This window comes from Micropterus dolomieu, linkage group LG07 (genome assembly GCF_021292245.1).
Source record: "Micropterus dolomieu isolate WLL.071019.BEF.003 ecotype Adirondacks linkage group LG07, ASM2129224v1, whole genome shotgun sequence".
NCBI lineage: Eukaryota > Metazoa > Chordata > Actinopteri > Centrarchiformes > Centrarchidae > Micropterus > Micropterus dolomieu.
In genome coordinates this window covers 8,261,756-8,284,873 of record NC_060156.1, presented here as the reverse complement: position 1 = coordinate 8,284,873, position 23,118 = coordinate 8,261,756, and the positions used below count along the sequence as shown (strand labels likewise).

The following is a 23,118-nucleotide window of genomic DNA, read 5'->3' as shown; positions in this document are numbered from 1 at the left end:
CCACAGTGACAGATGTTGATTTAACGCAAGATCAATAATGCAGTACCGGCCTGCGGGAACCATGGTGTCAGCGCAACCGGGAGCTGAAACCCACAGGTTTGAAAGTGATGCAGCACATCGTACGCAAAAACCCTTATGCATCTGTCTTGGGTCTCCTTTTGGTTAATGGTCCGCAGTTTTGTGACGGTGCGCCACGTTTGGGAAGCATCAATGGACTTTTACGCACAAAAGCGCCAAAAGAAACAAAATCATGACGGTCGGGGATTTTAAAATCATTTTAGGCTACAAAGCAGCCTGAACAGTTTTTATTGGAATTACTGGAAAATGTATAGACATTGCGTGAGTAAACTGGCACAACGATTGTATTAAGCGATGTCTGTAATTAAAGTGAGGCAACAAGACGCGCGTAAAACATCTTAAACTGTCTTAAAAGCTGAAGTGCAGCACCAATACTAAGAGAACTCCCCTGATCATTACCGAAATTTCTAGTTTTGTATTTTTTTATTCACTTTTCTGGATTTGACACATGATGGAGTGCCGGTTGTTCCTCTTCCTTGTGCGTCCCTTGGCACGGTAAGGTAGGGTCACACTTTGTAGCTTTTACCGAGCAAAAGAGGCTACCAACAGAAATCTGACTCGAAAAAATCCAGGCGTTTTTCAGCCTGAAATGTAGGTTAGAATTTTTTTTTTCATTGTTATTTGTAGGAAATGCGGATTTTGAATTTTCTCCCATAGTGATTTCACCTCTTAGGCTTGAATCTTGAAAAAAAAAAAAAAAAAACATCATCAGCTTGAGTTCGGCGAGTCTTCAGAGTTGTGTGTTGATATATGGTGGTGATTTTACAATTATCATAGCTGGATATTTCAGTATAACCGAAGATAATCTGGTGCGTAAAAAAACGTGAAATTTAAATCACTTTGTATTCTATAACTGCAAGGTACTGGGTGTTAGTTTGTAAAATACATAATGTGGTCACTCAACACATTAAATCTTGTAGTTTGGTAGCCTCAACCAAAACGTTTGTATAGTAGTGTTTAAAACTTGATTATTATGTTAATAGCTCTTTTTGATGTGGGCGCTGTTAGACCTGATAGTAAACGGTGTGACACCAAGTGAGGTTTCTGTAAAAATCTTTATTTCAGATCAAAGCAAAAGACAATGCATGAAAAATGTGTTTCTTCCTCATTTTTTCCCTCAAAGTTCTCTCTATGAGATCCCAGTTCTCCGCGCGCAATAGCACTTGATCTCGGCGGGAGGAAACGGACGACAGGAAAATGGCCATCCACGCCGCAGGTCTAGTGGCTATCGTGATCTTTTACCTCCTGATTCTGTTCGTGGGGATCTGGGCCGCCTGGAAGAACAAGAACTCCGGTGTTGGCGTAGACCGGAGCGAGAGCATCATGGTCGGGGGGAGGGACATCGGATTGTTCGTTGGTGGATTCACAATGACGGGTGAGTTGGTTAACTACGGGCTTAACTACTACACCTATTTATTGGTAGGTGTTCAACATGACCCGCGTCACATATGGGTGTCATCTAAATTCAGAAAGAAACACCCCCTTTTTAGCACGGACAGCACTAGGGGCCTATAATATATATAATTTACCACCAAAACTTCCAACATTACATGCATCACATTTCTGACTACTTAAAGATGCAACAACAGCGAGCTAAGGTTTTGTGAATCCTTTTCCTTCCCTAATACACAACTATGACAACCAAAACTAGAGTTCTTGTTATTTGAATAAACTTATGCAACATTACATGCTCCAAACCTAGTCTTTGATTTAAATCTTTTTTACATACTTGTGGTTTTTCTTCTTGGTTTCAGCCACTTGGGTGGGTGGGGGCTACATCAATGGGACAGCAGAGTATGTCTACCTGCCAAACTTTGGCCTGGCTTGGGCACAGGCACCCTTTGGTTATGCTCTCAGCCTGGTAGTAGGTAAGAACCAATGTTTTTAATAGTTATTTCTTTAATTATACTGTAAAGTGTGTGTGTGTGTGTGTGTGTGTGTGTGTGTGTGTGTTTGTGTAAAGTATAGTGCAAAGCACCCTATACAGTATGAAAGCAGCAGTTGCTGCAAATTAACATTATTGAGGTTCCTCTATGTTTATACTGTCCTGTGGTGCATGAGCAGGGAGTATGATGTAGTAGTTTAGCAAAAAATAACGTTGGTATGGTCCTCTAGGAAATACAGAATAATCGTACATATAAACAGGAGTGCTATAGTGCTTCAACCAGAGATAGTTATGCTGAAGCACCAGATACACACTTACATACAAGTTAATAATATTATACAATTTCATTGATTCAACTGAGTGTAAAATACATTTCTTACAGTGGTCTTTTGCTCTATTGTCTGTCCTACCTTAATGTCTGACATCATTCAGGTGGCCTGTTCTTTGCCAAGCCCATGCGTTCACGTGGCTACGTCACCATGCTGGATCCCTTCCAGCAGCTGTATGGGAAAAGGATGGGCGGCTTGCTCTTCATCCCCGCGCTCATGGGGGAAATCTTCTGGTCTGCCGCCATTTTATCTGCCCTTGGTGGGTAATTATTAGACAGGAGTACTTAAATGTCAAAAAATGTGTCCTTTTGTCATCATGAGCACCGTATTAACTGTTACATTCAGTGCACTTTTCTCTTAACTCTCACGATTGTATCTGAGGGACCGAATGTGTTGTCCTATAGGTGCCACTCTCAGTGTGATTGTGGACATAAACATCAACATGTCCGTGGTGATCTCAGCCCTGATAGCTATCTTCTACACACTTGTTGGAGGACTCTATTCTGTTGCATACACAGATGTGGTTCAGCTCTTCTGTATCTTTTTGGGCTTGGTGAGTTTCACTATCAACATGCAGCATGGGACTCTAGAGATGACAATGAAGGCCAAAACCATTACCTGTATTTCGCTAGCTGAAAACGTGAAGCTGTCAATAGACAGTATTTTATACTCATCTTTGAGGTGTCGACCATTTTCTTATCCAACATTTCCAAAACAGCATGCATCCATTTATACATGTGGAATTGGATCAAAATGCTGATTATTAGTATTAATTATGCAAAAAAAGCATCATATTCTTCATATCAGAGATGGGTAACAATGGCAGGAACATACTGATTTACACCTAAAGACACCAGGCTACAGTATACTTTTAAAATGATATTGAATTTTTTGGAACAACAAGTAGAACTTGGATCCAGTGTCAGAGTCAACAGCTTTGACGATGGAAACATTAAAATCACTAAATATCGTATCTATATAACAATAATGATATTTGCATTCTTTCCTCTTCATCAGTGGATCAGCGTGCCTTTTGCCATGTCCAATCCTGCTGTGTCGGATATCACTGTTTCAGCCAAGGAAGTAATCTACCAGTCACCCTGGCTGGGGAAGATTGACTCTGAAGACAAATGGCTCTGGGCGGACAACTTCTGCTTGCTGGTTAGCCATATTTTTTTTACCATAAGATCCATTAAGTAATTTACACACACATTTTGATTCCACTGTCAAGTCTTACAGGGTTTAAGTGAAGCATTCAAGGTGCTATTGAAAGATGGGGCACTAGAGGTTTTTTGTTTGAGACACAGCTTGCCTTTTAAAGACTAATAATATAGTATAATTATTATTATTTAAGAAGCATTTGCGCAACACATTTGTAACATTAAGAGTACGTTTCAGAGCTGTGCTAGTGCTGGTCTGTTATGCGTTGGTTTGGTGTCTGTATTTACTATGGTGTTTCTGTTTCTAGATGTTGGGGGGGATTCCCTGGCAGGTCTATTTTCAACGGGTTCTTTCTGCCTCTTCAGCTACCTATGCCCAGGTCCTTTCCTTCCTCGCTGCCTTCGGCTGCTTGGTCATGGCCGTCCCTTCTGTCCTCATAGGAGCTATAGGGGCCTCCACTGGTAAATACACACACTCAGACACACACACACACACACACACACACACACACACACACACACACACACACACACACACATGGGGCTTTGCTAGACTTAAAGCTATTTTGGGGACCTCAGCACTCAATTCCTTAGTTTCAAAATGTACCATAATTCAAGCTGGTCACTTCAGAACATGTAGAACTTGATTTAAAAACTGTTTGATATGTGTATTTATCTAGCTGACAGATATCACACACCTAAAACAGCAATGGCTGTGAATAGAAGTGTTTTTAAAACTTTTGTTTTACATTTTAAAGAGACATTTGTATTAGAAATACCCAACCATATAAATACTAGCAATAGATTTAGCACCACTGCATGTCATTTACATCTGGATTAGATGTAAATTACACAAAAATGACCAGCAATGTCACCCAATATTTTTATTCTAGACACATACAGTTACGTCTGGACTGCAGCTTTATCACAGATAACATAGACATATCAGACACTGATCTATGAATGATGTGGACACACACAGCCACACATTAATTAAGCAATTAATGAAACATCACAAGACAATCGAAACATCCAGGAATCTGATCCTTTATTCAAACAGGAAAGTGTGATCAAAGGGAACACGATGCCTTCCTGGGTTGTTTACACCCCAGCAGCTTTTTATTCAGACGTGTAAATGCGGATGCATACAGTATCTGGAGGGTAAACAACATCAGATGGATACTGTCACGACGGGCAGAGGAGAGAGCCATCAGACCATGCCGATTCTGTGAATATTACATCTGAAGAGGAGCTAATTAATCTGCTCCGTCTGAAGTTGTTTCATGTATAACCGGCGCTAATCAACAACTGCTTGAGAACATCCAGGGGATGGAGAGAAAGGCAAAGATTGTATACCACTGGAGGTAGAGAGAAGGATGAAAAAAGTGTCAGATGTCAGAGGGTTCAAGGGGGAAAGAGAGCAAATGTCCCAGTGAATGGAAGTACAGTATGTGGACCATAGTGGTGTGGCGAATGGGTGGAGTTTGATCTATATGAAGGGCAGGAGAACATATTTGCTATAGAGGCAGCTAGAGACACTCGTGGTTCCCAGGCAATGAATCCTACTGACTTTGGAGATCACCTGACTTTTCCCTCTAGCGCCACCATGAGGTTTACATTTGCTGTTTGGGGTGAAATGGCAACAACTATTGGAAGTTCCCCTCAGTGTGGTTTATAAACACTTTGGTGACCCCTTAACTTATCATCTAGTGGCACCATCAGGCCAAAACGTTATCTAATACTGAATGACCATCAGCCTCAGCTTTAATGGCCTAAGTGCTTATTAGCTAATGTTAGCGTGTATCACACTAAACTATGGTGATGTGAAAATGGTAAATATTATGCTGTACATGCTAAAAATCATTGTGTTAGCAGTTTCACTGAACGTGTTACCCTGCTCATGTTAGCATTTAACTCAAAGCAGCTCTGCGCATGTTTGTTGTTTCCCCCCTGACAAATTAAACTCCATGCAAACGTCTGTATTAAATCAGCTTAAAATTTATTATCCGATTCGATGGCTTCTCGCATACATTAACATTTTTACATTTTAGCTGACACAAGCGACTGACAATTGCTAATTATGTCAGAGGTCGCACGCCTCTGGAGCAACTAGGGGTTAAGTGTCTTGCTCACATGGGGAATCAAACCCGGGTCTCTCACACAAAAGGCAGGCGTCTTATTAACTGCGTCACCACAACCCACATTAAATATTATTAATTATATTTATATACAAATTTACAATAAAATGTAATTTTACTTGGGACCAATGACCCTATAAGCACAAACCAGTGTATCAACCATAATTATTATTACATAGATGTCCCATGTTTAATAAGTATCCATTATTTCTGGCATTCCTCATATTACTGAGGCTTTTTCCCTGTATTTTGACTAACAGCAGAGCATTACATTGATAATCTCTGCTGTATTTCAGCACACAGTGAAGCCTTTAGTTTCTCGGCAACTAAAACAGGCGTATCCACGGGGAGCATTATAAAAGTCTCCAGGTCAAGCCTTTTGTCTGAAAAGCTAAGGGATCAGTCCTCTTAAAATTGCAAGGTGGCCAAGAACATAATTTTATTAATCTCAACATAGGAAGGTGTGCCAAGTATAGCCTGATCAACTTCAGGTATGTTGTGTTATTGCCTCATACAAGTCACTGCATTGTTTTTGGTCAGGCCAATTATTCAGGCAACTACTTTTTTTTAATTTAGCACATAGATAATCCTGATACTTGGATGCAGATAATATTACTGATCGGCTCATAAGAGGCCCAAAAGTAAGCCTTGGTGTTTACATTTCTGTCTTTTACAATCATGCATTTTTGACTGTTTCCCATTTCTTCTTCCAGACTGGAACCAGACTACTTATGGGTCCATCGCTCCGAAGGATAAGGACGAATCAGACATGATCCTTCCCATAGTGCTTCAGCACCTCTGCCCGCCCTACATCTCCTTCTTTGGTCTGGGGGCGGTGTCTGCTGCAGTCATGTCATCAGCTGACTCATCCATTCTCTCAGCTAGCTCTATGTTTGCCAGGAACATCTATCAGCTCGCCTTTCGACAGTCGGTAAGAGTGCTAACAATAATGCTAACAAATACCACAATTTGAGACAGTTGTGGAAAGCATCGGTCAAATAATCAATACATCAATTCTAGTTTCACCCCAGTGGTTCACAGATGTTACTTTGTTTTCTTCTTATATGTTTTCATCACTGTTTTCTCTTTCTTCTCTCCTCCAGGCCTCAGATAATGAGATTGTGTGGGTGATGCGCCTCACCATCTTTGTATTCGGAGCTCTTGCCACTGCTATGGCATTATTAACAGGATCAGTGTATGGCCTGTGGTACTTGAGCTCCGACTTGGTCTATGTCATCATCTTTCCCCAACTTCTCAGTGTGTTATTCATCAAGGGCACCAACACCTATGGCTCTGTGGCTGCCTATATCTTTGGTCTTGTGCTACGCATTGGTGGAGGAGAGCCCTACCTCAAACTTCCTCCCTTCATCTACTACCCCGGTTGGGTGAACCAGGAGAGGATCCACCACCTCACTGGGGATGTAGAGCACTTTGTCCAGCAGAGGTTCCCATTCAAGTCTGTGTCCATGGTGGCATCCTTCTTGGCAAATATGGCCTTTTCTTACCTGACAAAGTACCTATTTGAAAGTGGTATGTTGTCACACAAGTATGACTTCCTGGATGCTGTGGTGTCCAAGCATAGCAAGGAGATCATGGACAAAGCCACGCTGGTGAGCAACCATGATAACATCATTCTTTCAGAAATGGCACCTGTCAAGCAGGCCCTGGGTGAGTCACTCGCTGGGACATTCACCAACACGGAGATCCTCAGTGATGATGGAGTGTCCAGTCCAGAGGCTTTTCTCAATGAAAACTAGACAACAAAGGCACAAAGTCAACTAGAACCAAGGAATTTGAAGAAGAAGGAATAATCAAGAGGCATCGACATTCTTCAGGAAACTTGCTACTGCCGCACTGGAAGCCAAATCAACAGAAATCTGCTGTGGCTTCTGAGTGACTCCACAAGTTTGTTTTATGCTGATGACATGGTGCCTCCTTCTTTTTTAAGATTCCTTGCCAGGAACCAGGAAGGTGACTGTCAATCAGCTGTGTCAAGCATACCATACTCATTGTTTTTTTTATCATGACTATGAATCTACAACCAGTTTAATTTAAGTGCTGCTACAGTGGTTGAAGGAACTTTCAAGGGAAAACAGTGAGAGACTGCAGTGGACAAACCGTACGTGACAATGTCTACAAGGGTTTGCTGTGGCTAATGAGAATCGTGCAATATCTAATCATGGAATTGTGTCCACGTCTACATAGTAGTAAGTGTGTATGTGTGTGTGTGTGCGTGTGTGTGTGTGTGTGTGTGTTGATGTATATGTGTACACCTAACAACCAGTAAATTCTCGAGAAACTTTTAAGATTTTGAGTTTGCATAAGTACATTTATTAATAGAGCAATAATATTTTTAGGATCTATGTTGTATAGATAGATACATTGTACTGGATTTGCAAGTTACTGTCATTGTTTTTTTTGTGCTTATTTTATGTTGGGTGTTCACATTGCTCTTAATCCTCCTGTCATTCTTGCTAATTCCAGAGACAGCAAGAGTCGCATTAATAACTATATACCACCACAATATTATCAAACCCTTGAGTTGCCAAACATAAGGATGATATTGGATGGATTGAAAGACCCCAGATTAAATTTAGTCATAACATTTTTAACATTCACTGCCAACCTTTTTTAAATGAATTATTCATACAATATCCCCATGTAGCAAATGTAAGTGCAATGTTCACTCTCATTTTAGCTCTGATTTGTTCTCCACCAACTTCTATTATGTTCTCAGGCTAGTTTCTAATTATATCTGTCAGCTGTTTGGTGTTGTACATTCAGTTTTTTAGCTTTTTTTGCAGAGATCAGCTGCCTTTAGCGGCTGGAAATAATGCTATGAGAGCGATAAGAGTGAAACAAAACAGTAAGGTAGTGGGCTAGAAAAAAACAACTATAATATATATAGCAGCTATAAGAAAATATAATGGTCATGGTCATTAACTGTACACATAAGACGGGACACAAATGAGGCTCTCTCGTGTCAAAGTCAAACCCATCAAACATCCTCCATCACTTTGAACTCAATGCTTGTGTGGAATTGTGTTTACTGCAGAATCATCATGAATGTAATTCCTTAGGAGCCTCTGCTTTCATCACAGACCATTACAGACTTGATATACACAGATTCAAATATCCAATAGATTATTTGATGTTTTTTTCCAGGCAGCCATTGGCTTCCACTCATTTCCATACTTTGGGGAAATCAATTTGCAATCTTTGTTTTTGTCAAACTTATGGTTGTGTGGTACATCTTTGAATTGATGTGCATTTACAACTGCATTGCCACAAAACATTGACAACAATAAAAGCACATAATGTTCATTTCGCAAGTTTGTTTTTATATATAAGGGACTGGAACCCAATAGCAGCCTGGAAATTATGAACATTTTGAAAAACAAATAAATGTAAAACAATACAAATTTAAAACAATGCAGTAAGCTCTGGAAATAACTGACATTAATGTACAGCATAATGCATTAATATAATTTTAAACGACTGATATGGTCCTCCAAAATTATCTCACAGAAGCTATTTTGAAATTTGTGTGTGTATGCCTATGATGATTTGTTTGGTCATCCTGAACCTGTATTGACTGGCCAGCCACAGCAGGTTAGCGGAGGAACAAGAAATGATTGTTCCTCCCAGGATGGTGTCAGTAGCACCGGTCATTATTGATCCAATCCCCAGTCAATTAGCCCTCAGTGCGTTTGATTAATGCTAAAAAGAGGTTTGAAACTCTGTCTGTTTCATTCAGTGATGAAAGTTGAAACGTTGTTACTGGCTGTTTCAGACTACCAGGCACACTGCTGCTCTTTATGAGGAGATACAGTGATTTTTGGAATTGTTAAGTGTTACTACTGTCCAGTTTACTTATCTGTGCTTATCTCCTCAGAACTGTTGTGTTTTGTTGGTGTCTTTTTGAATCTATAGACTCGCCTTAATTCAAAGGTCAGCCAGGGCAAATGACTGAGTTTGTAACGCTTGCAAAAAGTGACCACTCTTATTGAAAGCATTTTTCAGTTAAAGGATAAGGCTAGTGATATTGTGATTTTTTTTATTATTGAAATTTAAGACCAAAACCAACAATGTGTTACTCAGTCTCTCAGTATTGTCTGACTTCCCTGTCTATGGCACTCAGCTGCAAGCCCATTCATTCCTTATGAAGATGTAAATCTTTAAAAAGGGTTCACAAATATTAGTTATTATATTGAGTATTTTTGGCAGCAGGACGGTGTCTTGTGGAACTGACTCAAATTAAACTACTGTGCTCATGTCAATCTTAATGAAGGAATATGTTATCCAGTGAAAAGGTGTGGAGCTCTATGTCTCAGAGGAACAAGATACATCAGGCTTTGGCTACACAGACAATACTTGTTAGAAAGATCAATACATTGTTGATTTTGGTCTTTTCAGGGGATTTAGTGACAATAAGAAAAATCTAGGATAACACCAGCCTTATCCTTTAAGGTGGCGAGATGGCCTTGCAGTTAGTCGAAGGGGACTTGATCTCCGTACACAGCCACATCCCAACCTGATCCTCTGAAACGCAAATGGGATTTATGATTTGCCACCAAGGTGAAGTCAGCTTCAAACTGAGCGGGGTGACTGACTGCTAGTCTGATGCTATGCAAAGTGTCAGGCAATTTCATTGGACTCAAATGTGAATGTAAACTCTCGTTTTCGTCAGATAAGCCTCACAATAAGTGTGTCGTAGCTTAGGTTAATTCAGAAACCTGAATGCACACAGAGAAGAATCAATGTCAGCTGTTAAACTGGCACATTTGTGGCTATATGTTGTAAATTGCAATTCTGCTGTATTTTTGTGTGATAAATGTAAATACCAAAAAAAGCATAGGATCAAATTCAAGTCTACTTTTAAATGCATCGTTGAAAATGTTTGTTGACAGTGAAATTACAGCTATTTATCTATCCATGCAGTGTCTATAAGAATATAGTTGTAAACATATGTGAGGTCAGTTGAATAAATTATATTGTTTAGCACAATCACTATGGTGTTCTCTCTCCATATGTACGTACTTGCATCTTGAATTTTACAGATTACATGTTTGCATGTGTTTCACACATGTCAAATTTTAACTATTTTTTATTCTCAACTAATTAATAAGATGTGAAAAAAAATAGAAAGATGGACAAATGTGTGTGCATGTGTGGGAGTGTGTGTGTGTCTATAGGGTAATCTAAGGGTTAGCGCCTGCTTGGGCCCATCAATCATGACGCCCGCCTCAACTGCCAAATTGACAGTGCTGTCAATCTCTCTGTTTCACACACACACTCACGCACACACACACACACACACGTTCGCACACACACACTTCTCAGATCCCAGTATGTCTACACCAGTCTGACCCCTGGCTGATGGAAGAAACCTTCATATTGGGGTTTTCAGTTATTAAACTCTACCTCCTAAGTAGAAATAACAAAAGGTGGGTGCTGAAGTTCTTTCTTTACTGTATGTGAAGGTATTATAATTTAAAACATGTTTGGAAGAAAAAGACACGATTGTATTGGCAAACATCAAGATACCAGGATGGAAAAAAATAATTTAAATGAAATTCAGAAAAAAGTCCTTTACCTGTTATGAGTGACAAGAGGCCCATAACTGTAATTTCAGACAAAACCCTACTAATTTGTTGGATGTAATCCATACCACAAAAACCTATGAAAGACAGGAGCAGAGGCGAGAATAATTTATTGTTTTGCTGTGACAAGTCAAGACCAAGTGTTGAGTCCTTAACCACTCAGTAGATAGATAGATAGATAGATAGATAGATAGATAGATAGATAGATAGATCTAGTTTTACGTGCATTACTGCTGCCGACAACTGCATGCACGTCGCGGTTCCTCGCGGGTCTATTTCAAGTATTTAAAAACGATTAATAAAATATTCTTTATGTGGTTCATCAACGGTGATAAATTATCCAAAAGTCCCGCGAGATTTATGACAACTCAGCACAACACCAGTGAGGCTGGGGCTCCGTCTCTTTAGCAAGTGTTCTTCCACTGCCACTGCACACATACACGCTACGCTTACACATGCACACTGACGCCCCAGGGTTAGGGTTACAATTTTGGATTTATTCACACACTTCAAAAACATTTATTGACAGTTTTATTATTTTTACATATTTATGTACAGCATTAAACGTTGAAATGTATATTGTAATAGGCTGTATATTAACTTATTGGGAGAAAACTGGTAGTTCTATGTAAAATCAGACGTTGAGCACCCCATATCGCCAAAATGGCACGATCCTTGTTTCACTGCAAAGCTTCCACTGTGAGATTGACAGTCGAATCAGGCTCCGCCCATCGAAGCATCGAATCTTGGAATATTCGGGGTCAGCCCTAATAGATAGATAGATAGATAGATAGATAGGAGGGAAATTCAAGTATCCAATAGCATACGAAACATACATACATTAAACATACATTTAACCTATATTACAATCAAGTTCAAAATAAACAGGAGCCACAGTAAACAGTGCGAATGGAGTGCAAGTGGATGTAAACAGTACAGATAGTGTGCAAATGGAAATAAAGGGGACAGATGGAGTGTCCTCCCTGCCTTGGCTAGCAGCTGTTGTGCAGTCTGATGGCCAGGGGGACAAAAGAGTTTTTAAGTCTGTTAGTGGAGCTAGACCGACGGTGTTGTGCAGAGGGTGGTGGTCGTAGTCCAGTATGGACAGAAGTTTGTCCAGGGTCCATCTTTCTGAGTCTAGCTCTGTGCCCACCACTGAGCCAGCTCTCCTCACCAGGCTGTCCAGTCGACCGGCATCTCTCTTTTTGGTGTTTCCTCCCGAGCAAACTACAGCAGACTGGTAAAATATCTGCAGCAGTTTTTTGCAGGTATTGAAGGACCCCAGCCTTCTCAGGAAGAACTCTGCCCTTTCCTGTAGAGACTTATCATATTTGCTGACCAGTCCAGCTTGTCATCCAGCTGCAGCCCCAGATATTTGTATGTCCTGACCACCTCTCCATCGACACCCCTCGATGGACACAGGTTGGAGATGCGGTTTCTTCCTTCTGAAGTCCACCACCATCTCATTGGTCTTGGAGGTGTTCAGCTGCAGATGGTTGGTCCTGCAATACCTCACAAAGTCCTCAACCAGGGTCCAGTATGCATCAAATTTAATTTAATATTAAAAGTTTAACTACAGCAACATAATGATAGTAATATTAAGAAAACACCACTTGGTTTAATAATTTATTCATCATCTTGCAGCACAGGATATATATTAGCATGCCTTATTTCAATTGGCACATCTAATTTTGTGCAAATTAAGGGTATTACATAAAATGACAGCATCTTTTAAAGCACGGTGCCTCTTAACTGAGTACATAATGTTCTTTTCACTTTCTTCACTCACATCTCTATCAGGAGGATTTCTATATCTGACAAGGCTCCATGTGCTTCTCTATATACTGCAAACAACCATAAGAATCCATGAAAAAGCTAGACACTTATTGTTTTATTTTAATTTGTAACTTTTCACTTTTTCCAGCTAATGATATGATTTATTGAGTCATTATGGTTCAGTTTAGAGCAACTTCCATTCTTGCTAAATCCAATTGAGGCAGTTATGTTTCAATGTCTAAAACTGATATGAAGGGTTTTCAAAATAACAGACTTGATTTTATATGTAGATGTTACACTTCTCCCTGTCACCGCTTCATCTTGGGGGAATCATGTATGCACCTTCAACACCTCTAGACCAATACCTAACAGCAAGCTATTATTCTGCCCTTAGAAAGAGATGGAGGCATGTGATCAGTTATAATGGTTTTTAGTGTAAGTGCCAATGAAACCTGCCACAGTGTCAGATGATTTGCCCGCAGGTGACAGACATGAGATTGGCCTGATGTAATTAAAATTATAGGGCAGCATGTTTAAAGTATGTTATCTCACAAAAACACACCGGAAAATAGTCAAGGTAGTTCCCCATTATTCTTGAGAAGCTGCAGAACTGCAGTCTCTATTCATTAGTCAATGGAACTTCCACTGTACATTTACAGCTAAACTGAGGCTTCTTGTTGATCATTGTCACTCTGCTCTGCTCTCCTGCCATTTACTGGTCTTGTACCGAGTTGCATGCACACCGAGAATTTCATGCACCTCGCGGTTTCTCACGGGCATGTTTAAAAACAATATAATATTGTTTGTGTGGTTCGTCAGTGGTGATAAATGATTTGAACATTCTTTTCACACTTTTATTTACAGCATTATATGTTGATATTTAAATCATATCAGGCTAAATATTAGCTAATTAGGAAAAAAAATGGTAGTTCTATGTAAAATCAGAGAGAACCCCCATAAAGCCAAAATGGCATGATCCTTGTTTCATGAAGTCTCTGCGAAGATTCGACTGTCGAATCAGGCTCCTTCTATTGAAGCCATCTTAAAATATTTGGGGTCACTCCTACACCTGTGCTTTTTCTACTATGACAAGTAAAAATGTCTGCTGTGAAAAAGGCCTATTAGGCTTGACTATTGTGTCCCTATAGGACATCTTTCCATCTGTCTATTATTATCAGACTCTTGCAAGAACATATTTGTATTCACATCTTCATTTTCCCATACTTATGTACAAAATGGGGTCATCCATGCTTTTCTTTATGTATCTTTACATATTGTCAATTTCAAACATGTTTTCGTTGGGCCAAGGTTGTCCAATGTCAAAGATGCAGACTTTCATGGATAAGATCTAAAGGTTCTTTGCAGATGATGCACTTCTGTTTGCTTCATCACATCATGAAGCGCTCGGGATGATAGCCATGATTCTCTCTGTGAAAATAGTGGATTGCTCCCTCTAGGTAGGGAGTGAGTTTCTGTCCCAAGTGAAGGAGTTCAAGTATCTCGGGGTCTTGTTCACCAGTGAAGGTAGAATGAAGTGTGAGATTGACAGGCACATTGGTGCTGCTTAAGCAATACTGCAGATGATGTACTGGATGGTTGTGGTAAAGCAGATTGACCAGTACATTCATGTTCCAACCCTCACCTATGATAACCAGCTTTGGCTAGTAACTGAAAGAGGAGAATATAAGCAGTCAAAATCAGTTCCCTCTGTAGGGTGGCTGGGTAAGGAGCTCGGACATCCAGAGAGAGCTCGGAGTGGTCAGATCTGAGTACCTCCTGGCCTCTACGTCCAACTGTAAGGAGACCCAGAACATGCTGGAGAGATTATGTATCTCACATGACTTGGGAATGCCTTGGGATCCCCGAGGAGAAGCTGGAAAAAGTTGCTGGGAAGATGCATGTCTGGACTACCTTGCTTAGCCTGCTGCCACTATGACCTGGCCCTGAATAAATGGAAGAAAATTAATGAATGGAGGACAATGTAGAAAATAATGATTGTTTTTGCTTTCAATATACCCTATTTTGGTGTATTTTGTCACTCAAATAGTACACGCACAATCAAAGCCACTATTAGACAAGACCCAGAATCGAAATGTTAAATGATCTTACCTGCACAGTGTGCTGGAGAGGTGAACATTGTGTTGGGCAACACAGCTTGTATAGAGGAAGATGATTGTTTTTGCATCATAGTGAGAATACCCCCTTATAAACTGTTGGGCTCAAAAGCACAAATCAGAGGTCTTATTCTTCTTTAGTGGAGCTTTTCATGGTGTATGTATCATTGGCCAACATAATCCATCGAAAAAACACACAACCTCTGATGTTCGTCATGTGTTTATCCCCACAATCCTCTGATTGAACTCCCAGCTGGTCTAGTAAGCACTTTGTGTTTGAAAAGAGTTCTCTGTGTATCCATAGATGTTGATGATGATTTTTTTCAACCCCACAGCCTAGCCACAGGCTTCACAACTTAAACTTTGTCCTCGCTGAAGCTTCCTCTGTTTTCAAAACAAAAGAGAATTCCCTGGACGTCATCGTAACATGTAAGTCAAACATATACACAGAAAGATGAGCACACGCATACATTCAGCCCTGCAGCACAGCTCATGACTTATTCTCTCTAAAATGACAAAAAGTCAGGAAGGCAGTTTCAAGTGCTGATGAAAAGACACATTATACTCTGTAACACCCTTTAAATCTTTTATTTATCAATTAAATATTATCCTACATTTTTATTGCTTCGAGCTTTTAATAACAGCTATGATTTAATGCCTAATAATAAAATTAAATTAAACTGACCTCCATGTATATGGAAACACTGACTGGCTGGCCTGACGTTGAAGAGAATATGATATCAGTATGGAGATGGATGATCCAGGGATGAAGATGCAGCTTGGACCCCTCTTTTGGCCATTACTGATGCCGAAGTTGTTACCTCGATGTTGCATTCTGAGCTGGAAGTATCAATCTACAGAAGCAGCCACTTGGGTTAATAAACAGAATTTATTGGCTTCAATATGGAGAGAGAGGAGCCGATTTTTTTTTCAACTATCCATACTTCTTCATAGGGCCAAGATGCCTTTTGCATTTTAAACTGATAATAGAAAGAGGTGGTAAAATGTATGAATGGCGTAGCTGAAAGAGAGTGAATGAAGGAGCCGAAGAGAAGAAATTAAGTTGTCTGACTGAAAGCTGAGCACAGGTTTATGTTGTCCTTTTTAATAAAAGGCATTGTGGCAAATCGTCTTCAGTACCCATACACAGTGGTAGCATATGTGGAACATGTGTCTATTGCCAATATTACTTTAAAAAAATTTATTTAAATACAAGTAGATACATTTAGATGTTGGCTTTGCTACCCAACAGTTTTGCCCATGAAGCAGGCCGAGGTGAATTCATCTGAGAAAGACAGAGAAGGGAGTCACAAATGCAGCATAACAACAAAAAGTGAGAAAAGAAATCAAATAATAGGACATTAAATTTATTTTTTAAAGAACAAAGTCTTGCTAAAGAAGAGAGAGGGGGATGATGTAATTTAAAGCAATAAATCTTGGCCCATTTACTGCGGGTTATGGCCAGCCTGGACAGTCATTGTCATTATTCACATTAGACTAAGTGCTGCACTTCTCAGGTTATTGTGAGGGGAAAGGAAGGAGGGAGAAATGAATGGGAATGCCAGACATTTACTGTTGCACCCTTACCTCATATGAGGGATGGACTGGACTGAGAGTCTCCACCCATCCACCCATCCGCTATGTCCTTGCTTCTATCCTTTAACACTTAGTGGCTGATCTCATGGGAGTTTCTTCAGGAGTAAAACGATGGCTACTTCAATGTGTCAATCACTAAGCCTGTAATTGATTATTATTCATACTGTTTATTTTCAGTTTATTGTTTTTTTTCTTTTCATATTTATTACGGTTAGTTGTTGAGTTGTTGACTGACACCTATTTCCAGGAAAAACGCCTAAAATGACATCCCCGAAATGAATCAGTAATAACTCCTCAACAATTTGGTCAAGATGCATAATTAAGGAATATGAATCAAAATAAATGAACCTATTTATCTTTCTATTAAAGAGTAAATGGAGATGCAATAAGGTAAATATGATATTTTCATCCTCGCCTGGTATAAAATCTTTTAATAGCAATATCACCATCAAAACTATCATTCAGTAGATTATAATGCAACTGAATATCTTCTAATACACCTGGAATACAACTGTAACTGTAAATCTGATGAAAAGAAACTAATATACAACAGTTATTACACAATTTTTCAACAATATACCAGGTGCGTTGGTGCTCAGCTGGTTAATTGTTTTGCTCTACGTTTCCCTGAGATCACTTGATTCACCAATTTGTCAATTACTGTGATGCCTTTTCCCACTCATTTTCTGCTACTCACTGATGGTCTGTAGGCAAAGCTCTGTTTGCTGTGTGTCCAATTCACCGGTGTTCAACTGCTCATACTTCTGTTTCCAGAGAAGAGGTCTTCAAGCTCGCTCTAAAAACCAGGGGACCCGATCTGAACCACACCTACTCTCACTTACAGAACCATGCTTTAAAGTGTAACCTTTCATTTAAACATTATTGCTGATAACCTTCTCTTGAACTTGTCTGGTCTGGACAAACCACTTTGAGTAGTGTCGTGCAGGAGAAAACCATTGTTACATATCCAACCATTTTTTATTGTATTAAGACGTTTCCACACAGTTAAGGCTGCTTTATTTTATACTATTCTCATTGGTAACGAATCCATGCGAGTCATGAGGGACCAAAAGTAATAATGTTTGAGTCCGTCTCACTTTCTGACTCATCACCATATAACATAAATAGACTATCTTTGCTTGTGCAACTTCCTTTTTGTAGTCAATAAAATTATTTTAATGGTATAGACACATATACCCAGGAATTGCACACACACACTCACACACACAGATACTCACATAGCCACCCTGTCCCCAGGGTACATTTTATTAATGCTGGCAATACTGCAGACAGGAACATAAATTATTGGAGGATTTATTATAGCTATTGCTACGGCAAGACTATTGTAGCACCGTAACAAACAGAGACTGGGAAAACAGTCATGTATCACTTACTAAGCACATTGTACTGTCGTTCTGCAGGCAGTCTTCAAATGCCATAGTTCAACTTTTCTTGCGATCATACTACATTTATCGCTGAAATATCCCTGTTTCACGTAAAAAAAAAAGGCAATGGACACAAGTTCTGGGAAGAAATATTGAAGTTGAATAAAACATTGAAGTTCTGCTCTGTCAGGTACTGATTGCCACTGATGAGCTGTATTATAATTCATATTTCTTTTCGTTTCCCATTCCTTTGCTTGGTCACACAAATTGATTTTCATTACATCTGTGAAAGACTATACTACAGACAGTCTTTGATAAAGATAATAACATTTATGCCAGATTCTCCTGATTTTGCTGTCTGCCATTTCAGTGATTACTGTTGTTCCGGGAGAGAAAGGTTTCAGTTTTTATTCCTTTCTGTTTCAAAGGAATTAGCATCCTGCTTTCAGTCTCAAGTGGGTTTCACAATAGCCACAACAAATATACCGATAGAGAGAGCTCATTCTGACAGTGACACACTTTCTCTTGTGGTCCAAACTGCCAGTATTAGAAAAGTAACGAGCATTGTTTATTTTGTACAAAATAATACAGATCTTGTACATTAGAACTCATTTTTTCTGTTTGTCATCATCGTTATCATGGTTGATAATGTCTGATATACTTCTTCCAAAAGCAGGTTTTCTTTTATTAAATTATGCCTGTAGTCTGTGATCTGGATGCACTCTGGACAATACCTTTGGACAGGTACAGTGTCGGGTTGGATAATAAGCAATGGAAAATATCACATGGCTATAACTGAGTTAACTCCAGTCATACTAACGTACAATTTAATTTATTAGAGTTGTCCTCCATGCTGTTTCTATACACAGCGCAGGTTTTGGTTCCAATCACTGAACAGGCTCTTTAGAGTCTCTATGGAAACATTTCGACACATTTATCACTCAGGGTTAGAGCAGATCCTATTTTTTGTGCTTAAGCTATTGTGTTTCTTGCAGAAAATTAGGTGGTCATTGTGGTAATGGAAAAGCAGAAGTAGTAATTCACAAAAACGATCCCTACAGAGATGAGTTGATAAGGAATCAGTGTGTTTCTTTATATAAAATCTGTGTACAAAATAATAGAATATTCATCTAATACAATAACACAATCTAATCATCTTCTGTGCATGAGATGTATCGGCAAGCCTCTCTGGTGTGTGTTTCTGGTCTTGTCTCTTCTGCTACATGTCAAGCTTTCAGCTGTCAGACCCACTGGGACTCATTTTCTTGTACTTATTGACATCGCTTTTGTTTTTCTTTTTTTGCCGGCTTGAAAAAAGCATGTATTCAGTCAGTTTAAGACCTGTGTCTGTCAAAACCATGATATTTCACAGCTTTGTCCATCATTCAATCATTCTATTTCAGTAACATTTACTCACTTAACTATGTTAGGGCATGTGGTATATGGTCAGGTTAAAAGAAATCCCTTGCTTAAGTAATTATATTTACCTTCATTTTGACATTATTTTTATTTATATATATATATAAACAGATCGCTGTTTTATTATAGCCTCCATCTATCATCATTCCAGTAAAGCAATCACGCAGGTCTTTTTGTGTTTAGACAAACCACAGGTGTTTTCATTTGTGAAGCCAAATCACTTGTTCTCTCTAATCTGTTTGCAAATAGGATTTCTTCCCCCTGGTAGCAACAAAAAAAAGTCTGACAGAAGACTATAGCAGCATATTTCATGATTTTCTGTGACTGACTGATGAACTGCACCTTATGTGTCAGATCACTGTAACACTGCGAGGAAAGACCAGCTCACACAACAACACAACTCTCACGGGAGCTGCAATTTGTGTATGTGTGTGTGTGTGTGTGTGTGTGTGTGTGTGTGTGTGTGTGTGTGTGTGTGTGGGCTAGGGCTTGGAAATGAAAAACCTGACATTCAGACTTGCCTGCTTTACCATTAATGATCTTCTTTGATCTTTATTTTTCAATTGTGCAACCACTTATATCTGGCTTCACTGTATATCATCAATGATTTTAATGTATTTGCAAAGCACTTTAAGTAAAGGGTCCTTTTTAGTTATTCAGCCATTTTCGGTTCACTCATGGATAACTACCATCACCCATCTACGTTTATGGAATATAATTCAGCTGCACCTCTTTCGTTTGACAGACTCTGCAAGCTTTCTTATTACTTCTGCACTCACTGATTGCTGTGGTGGCTGCCTATGTATTGAACTGCGGTAAGTAATGAAAATGGTGTGTGTCCACTGTCGGTTCTCCTATTGATCCCATCAGTGGTAAGTAGCTCTGGTCCAATTAGGCCATATTAGGCCTGAAGGAGAGGAGAGGAGAGGAGAGGAGATTATGGTTGTGTACTGTATGAAATGTGAAGAAAAAGGTTCCCTGTAAAAAAGAACATATATTACCTTCAGTTAGCATTTCACAATAAGTCAGTGTAATGAGCAATGTGTTGATACAAATGAACTGAGCCGCTATATTCTCACAGCCAATCAGTAAATCTCATTGTCTATATGTACTGTTAGTTACAAAGCAGAATCAATGATAATTGACTCCTCTATAGCTCCACCCCCAGCTGCCTAAAACTTGTTTTTCCTCCTTGTTGAAGAGCCGACAGGAGCTGACTCTCGTCACAGCAATGGTAACATAATGAGCTGAGCCCACACAACCTTCGATGCACAAATTATATGATACCACAGCTTGGGGAGGGAGGGGTCCCTCAGAGTGATTTAGTTAATGCCTGGACTCACAATGAATGTTCAGTGGGGAAAGGAGCTGCAGCCTTGAAGCCTCGTTAGAGAAACAGAGTGCTATAACCAAGGCTGTGCATGTGTGTGTTTGTGTCCACCTGTAAATAAGCTGCTCTTTTTGCTTCATTGCGGCCGCACATCTGGCTATCTTCCAGCAGTAGGTACCAAACGAGTTAAGGTGAGGTTTCAAACAAAGCAAAAAAATTAAATAATCCAAGACTGAGATAAAAAGATGAAAGCTGGCTGGTGAAATGATGCTCATACATTAATATAGAAGAAATCAAAGACAGATTTTATTTCAAACTGAAGCTGTCATTTCTCATTTAATAAGACATTCACTTGGCACAGACGATTGTTTATTCTAGTTCCACTCTGATGGGACTGATGAATAGGCAAAAAAAAAGATTTATCCCATTTAAAATTATAATTTGAGAGGTTTATGTAAAAATGCCTCATTGTGCCATTTTAGAAGGAAAAGTATGTTTCTCAATCTACTCCACCCCTCCTCCACTGATTATTTTTTGCTCAAAAAGTCATTGTAAGGCCTTCAGAAGTCAAAAATGAACCTTTACTACAAAGTAGCCTGACAATGTAAAAATACATGAAATGTATTATCATGTTTTTTAAATCCCAAAAATTAATTAAAAATTCTATACATTTATATCATGCTATGATCATTCATCTATAATGTTTTAACCGCAGCTTTAATCTATATTAAAAATTGATCATATGACTACTTACAGTGACAGGGGTCGTTCGCAGTGATGTTTCTACAGAGAATTGTCAGCCACTCACAGTTCCTCTCATCTTTATAGCATCTTTCAGCTCTAATTTTGGTTTTCCAGCGCACAACTTATAGTTCTCTCTCACTGCTCTCAAAACATTATCTTTGGCTGCTAAAGGCAGCTGTTTTCTGCGAAAAATCTCTAAAAACTTAAGGTTCATGTACCTGTCCAGCACCACGCAACAGACAGATGAAGTTGGTGAGTAGCTGGTGAACACAGTATAGCAGCATTTAACAGCTTATGAGCTAGATGTTTCCCCCAGGAATTGGTGGAAACCAAAACAGAGCTAAAAGCAGAGTGATGATAGAGTTTAAATTTGTCAAGTGGCCAGAAACACGACCCCAAATGTTTCTTTGGAATTGCTGGTTGTGTAAAAAACAACCTGTTCGCCACATTAGCTTAAACGGTGTCAATTTTGTGTTCACAGCTTGTTTCCTAAAAGTGACCAAAAATGTCTTACATATTTAATGAATATCTTATTTATGCCTTAATGCGTCGTGACATTTTGAGAAATGCGCTTATGGAGTTCGATAAGATTGATACCACTCTCATGTCTGTATGCTATATGAAGAGAGAGACAGTTGGTAGTCAGTTTAGCTTAGCACAAAAACTTGAAGCAAGGGGAAACAGCTAGCCTGACTCCGTGTAAACATAATTAAATCTATCTACCAGCACCTCTAAAGCTCACCAATGAACATACTGCATCTCATTTGTTTGATCCATATGAACAGTAAATGTAAAAACAATATCAACCTCGTTTTAAGAAAAATATTTTTTTTTGCAATGTCACAGAGAAGTACTTCAGTGATGTATGTAGCCTACTTTTGATTTATCTTACAGTAACTAAATTACGTAATATTAGCATAACATTAGTTATGCAAATGTAGCTGGATCACAAAAAAATGAGTAACATTACCTTATTACCTTATATCTGCTCCATCAGTTCTTCCCCGTCATACTCGTGGGGGATCAGTAGATCCGACACTGCTGGACACCTGAGCAGTGATTAAAGTCATGAATAAAGAACTGTACCATGTCAATGACAACACAAACTACAATATATCAACTCACTATGAGAAGGGTTCAATTCAAGCTTGCTAAACTATTGTTAGGTCAGGTTGTTAAGTCCTTGAAAAAAGTATCATTCTCAATGTGTTATGGGATGAGTACTTCCTTCACTCGTTTAAATAAAGTACAAATAAATAAAATAAATGTACAAAGTCGTGCACCTTTGGCTTTTGTCTGTTTTTCTTGTAGTTATTTTGCTCCAATTCCAATGTTTTATGGTCATGATTCATATTGTAGCTATCTGGATTGGTTCAGGGCTAAAAATACTTTATATAGGGATTTCTGGAAAAGTCTATGGGTTAAATCAATAGAGAATTTACTTCTGGAGCCGGAGCCATGAAAAAAGCGGGAGGTTACTGTTGAGCTCTATTGGATCCTGGCTTTAGCTCTACGCTTAACACGTAGACAAGAGTTAATAGTTCAAAAAAGACAAAATGAT

At 39.2% G+C, this 23,118-nt stretch overlaps 1 protein-coding gene across 1 annotated transcript; it reads left to right on the top strand.

Annotated features, from left to right (window-relative positions):
* Positions 1–121: 121 nt before the first annotated feature.
* LOC123973908 (high-affinity choline transporter 1-like) lies at positions 122–7,347 on the top strand. Its single transcript, XM_046054282.1, has 9 exons — positions 122–150; positions 1,272–1,453; positions 1,833–1,946; positions 2,396–2,551; positions 2,697–2,845; positions 3,310–3,453; positions 3,761–3,914; positions 6,304–6,521; positions 6,694–7,347. Exons 2-9 carry the CDS (start codon positions 1,276–1,278, stop codon positions 7,345–7,347), a joined length of 1,767 nt encoding a protein of 588 aa, XP_045910238.1. The 5' UTR covers positions 122–150; positions 1,272–1,275.
* Positions 7,348–23,118: the final 15,771 nt, after the last annotated feature.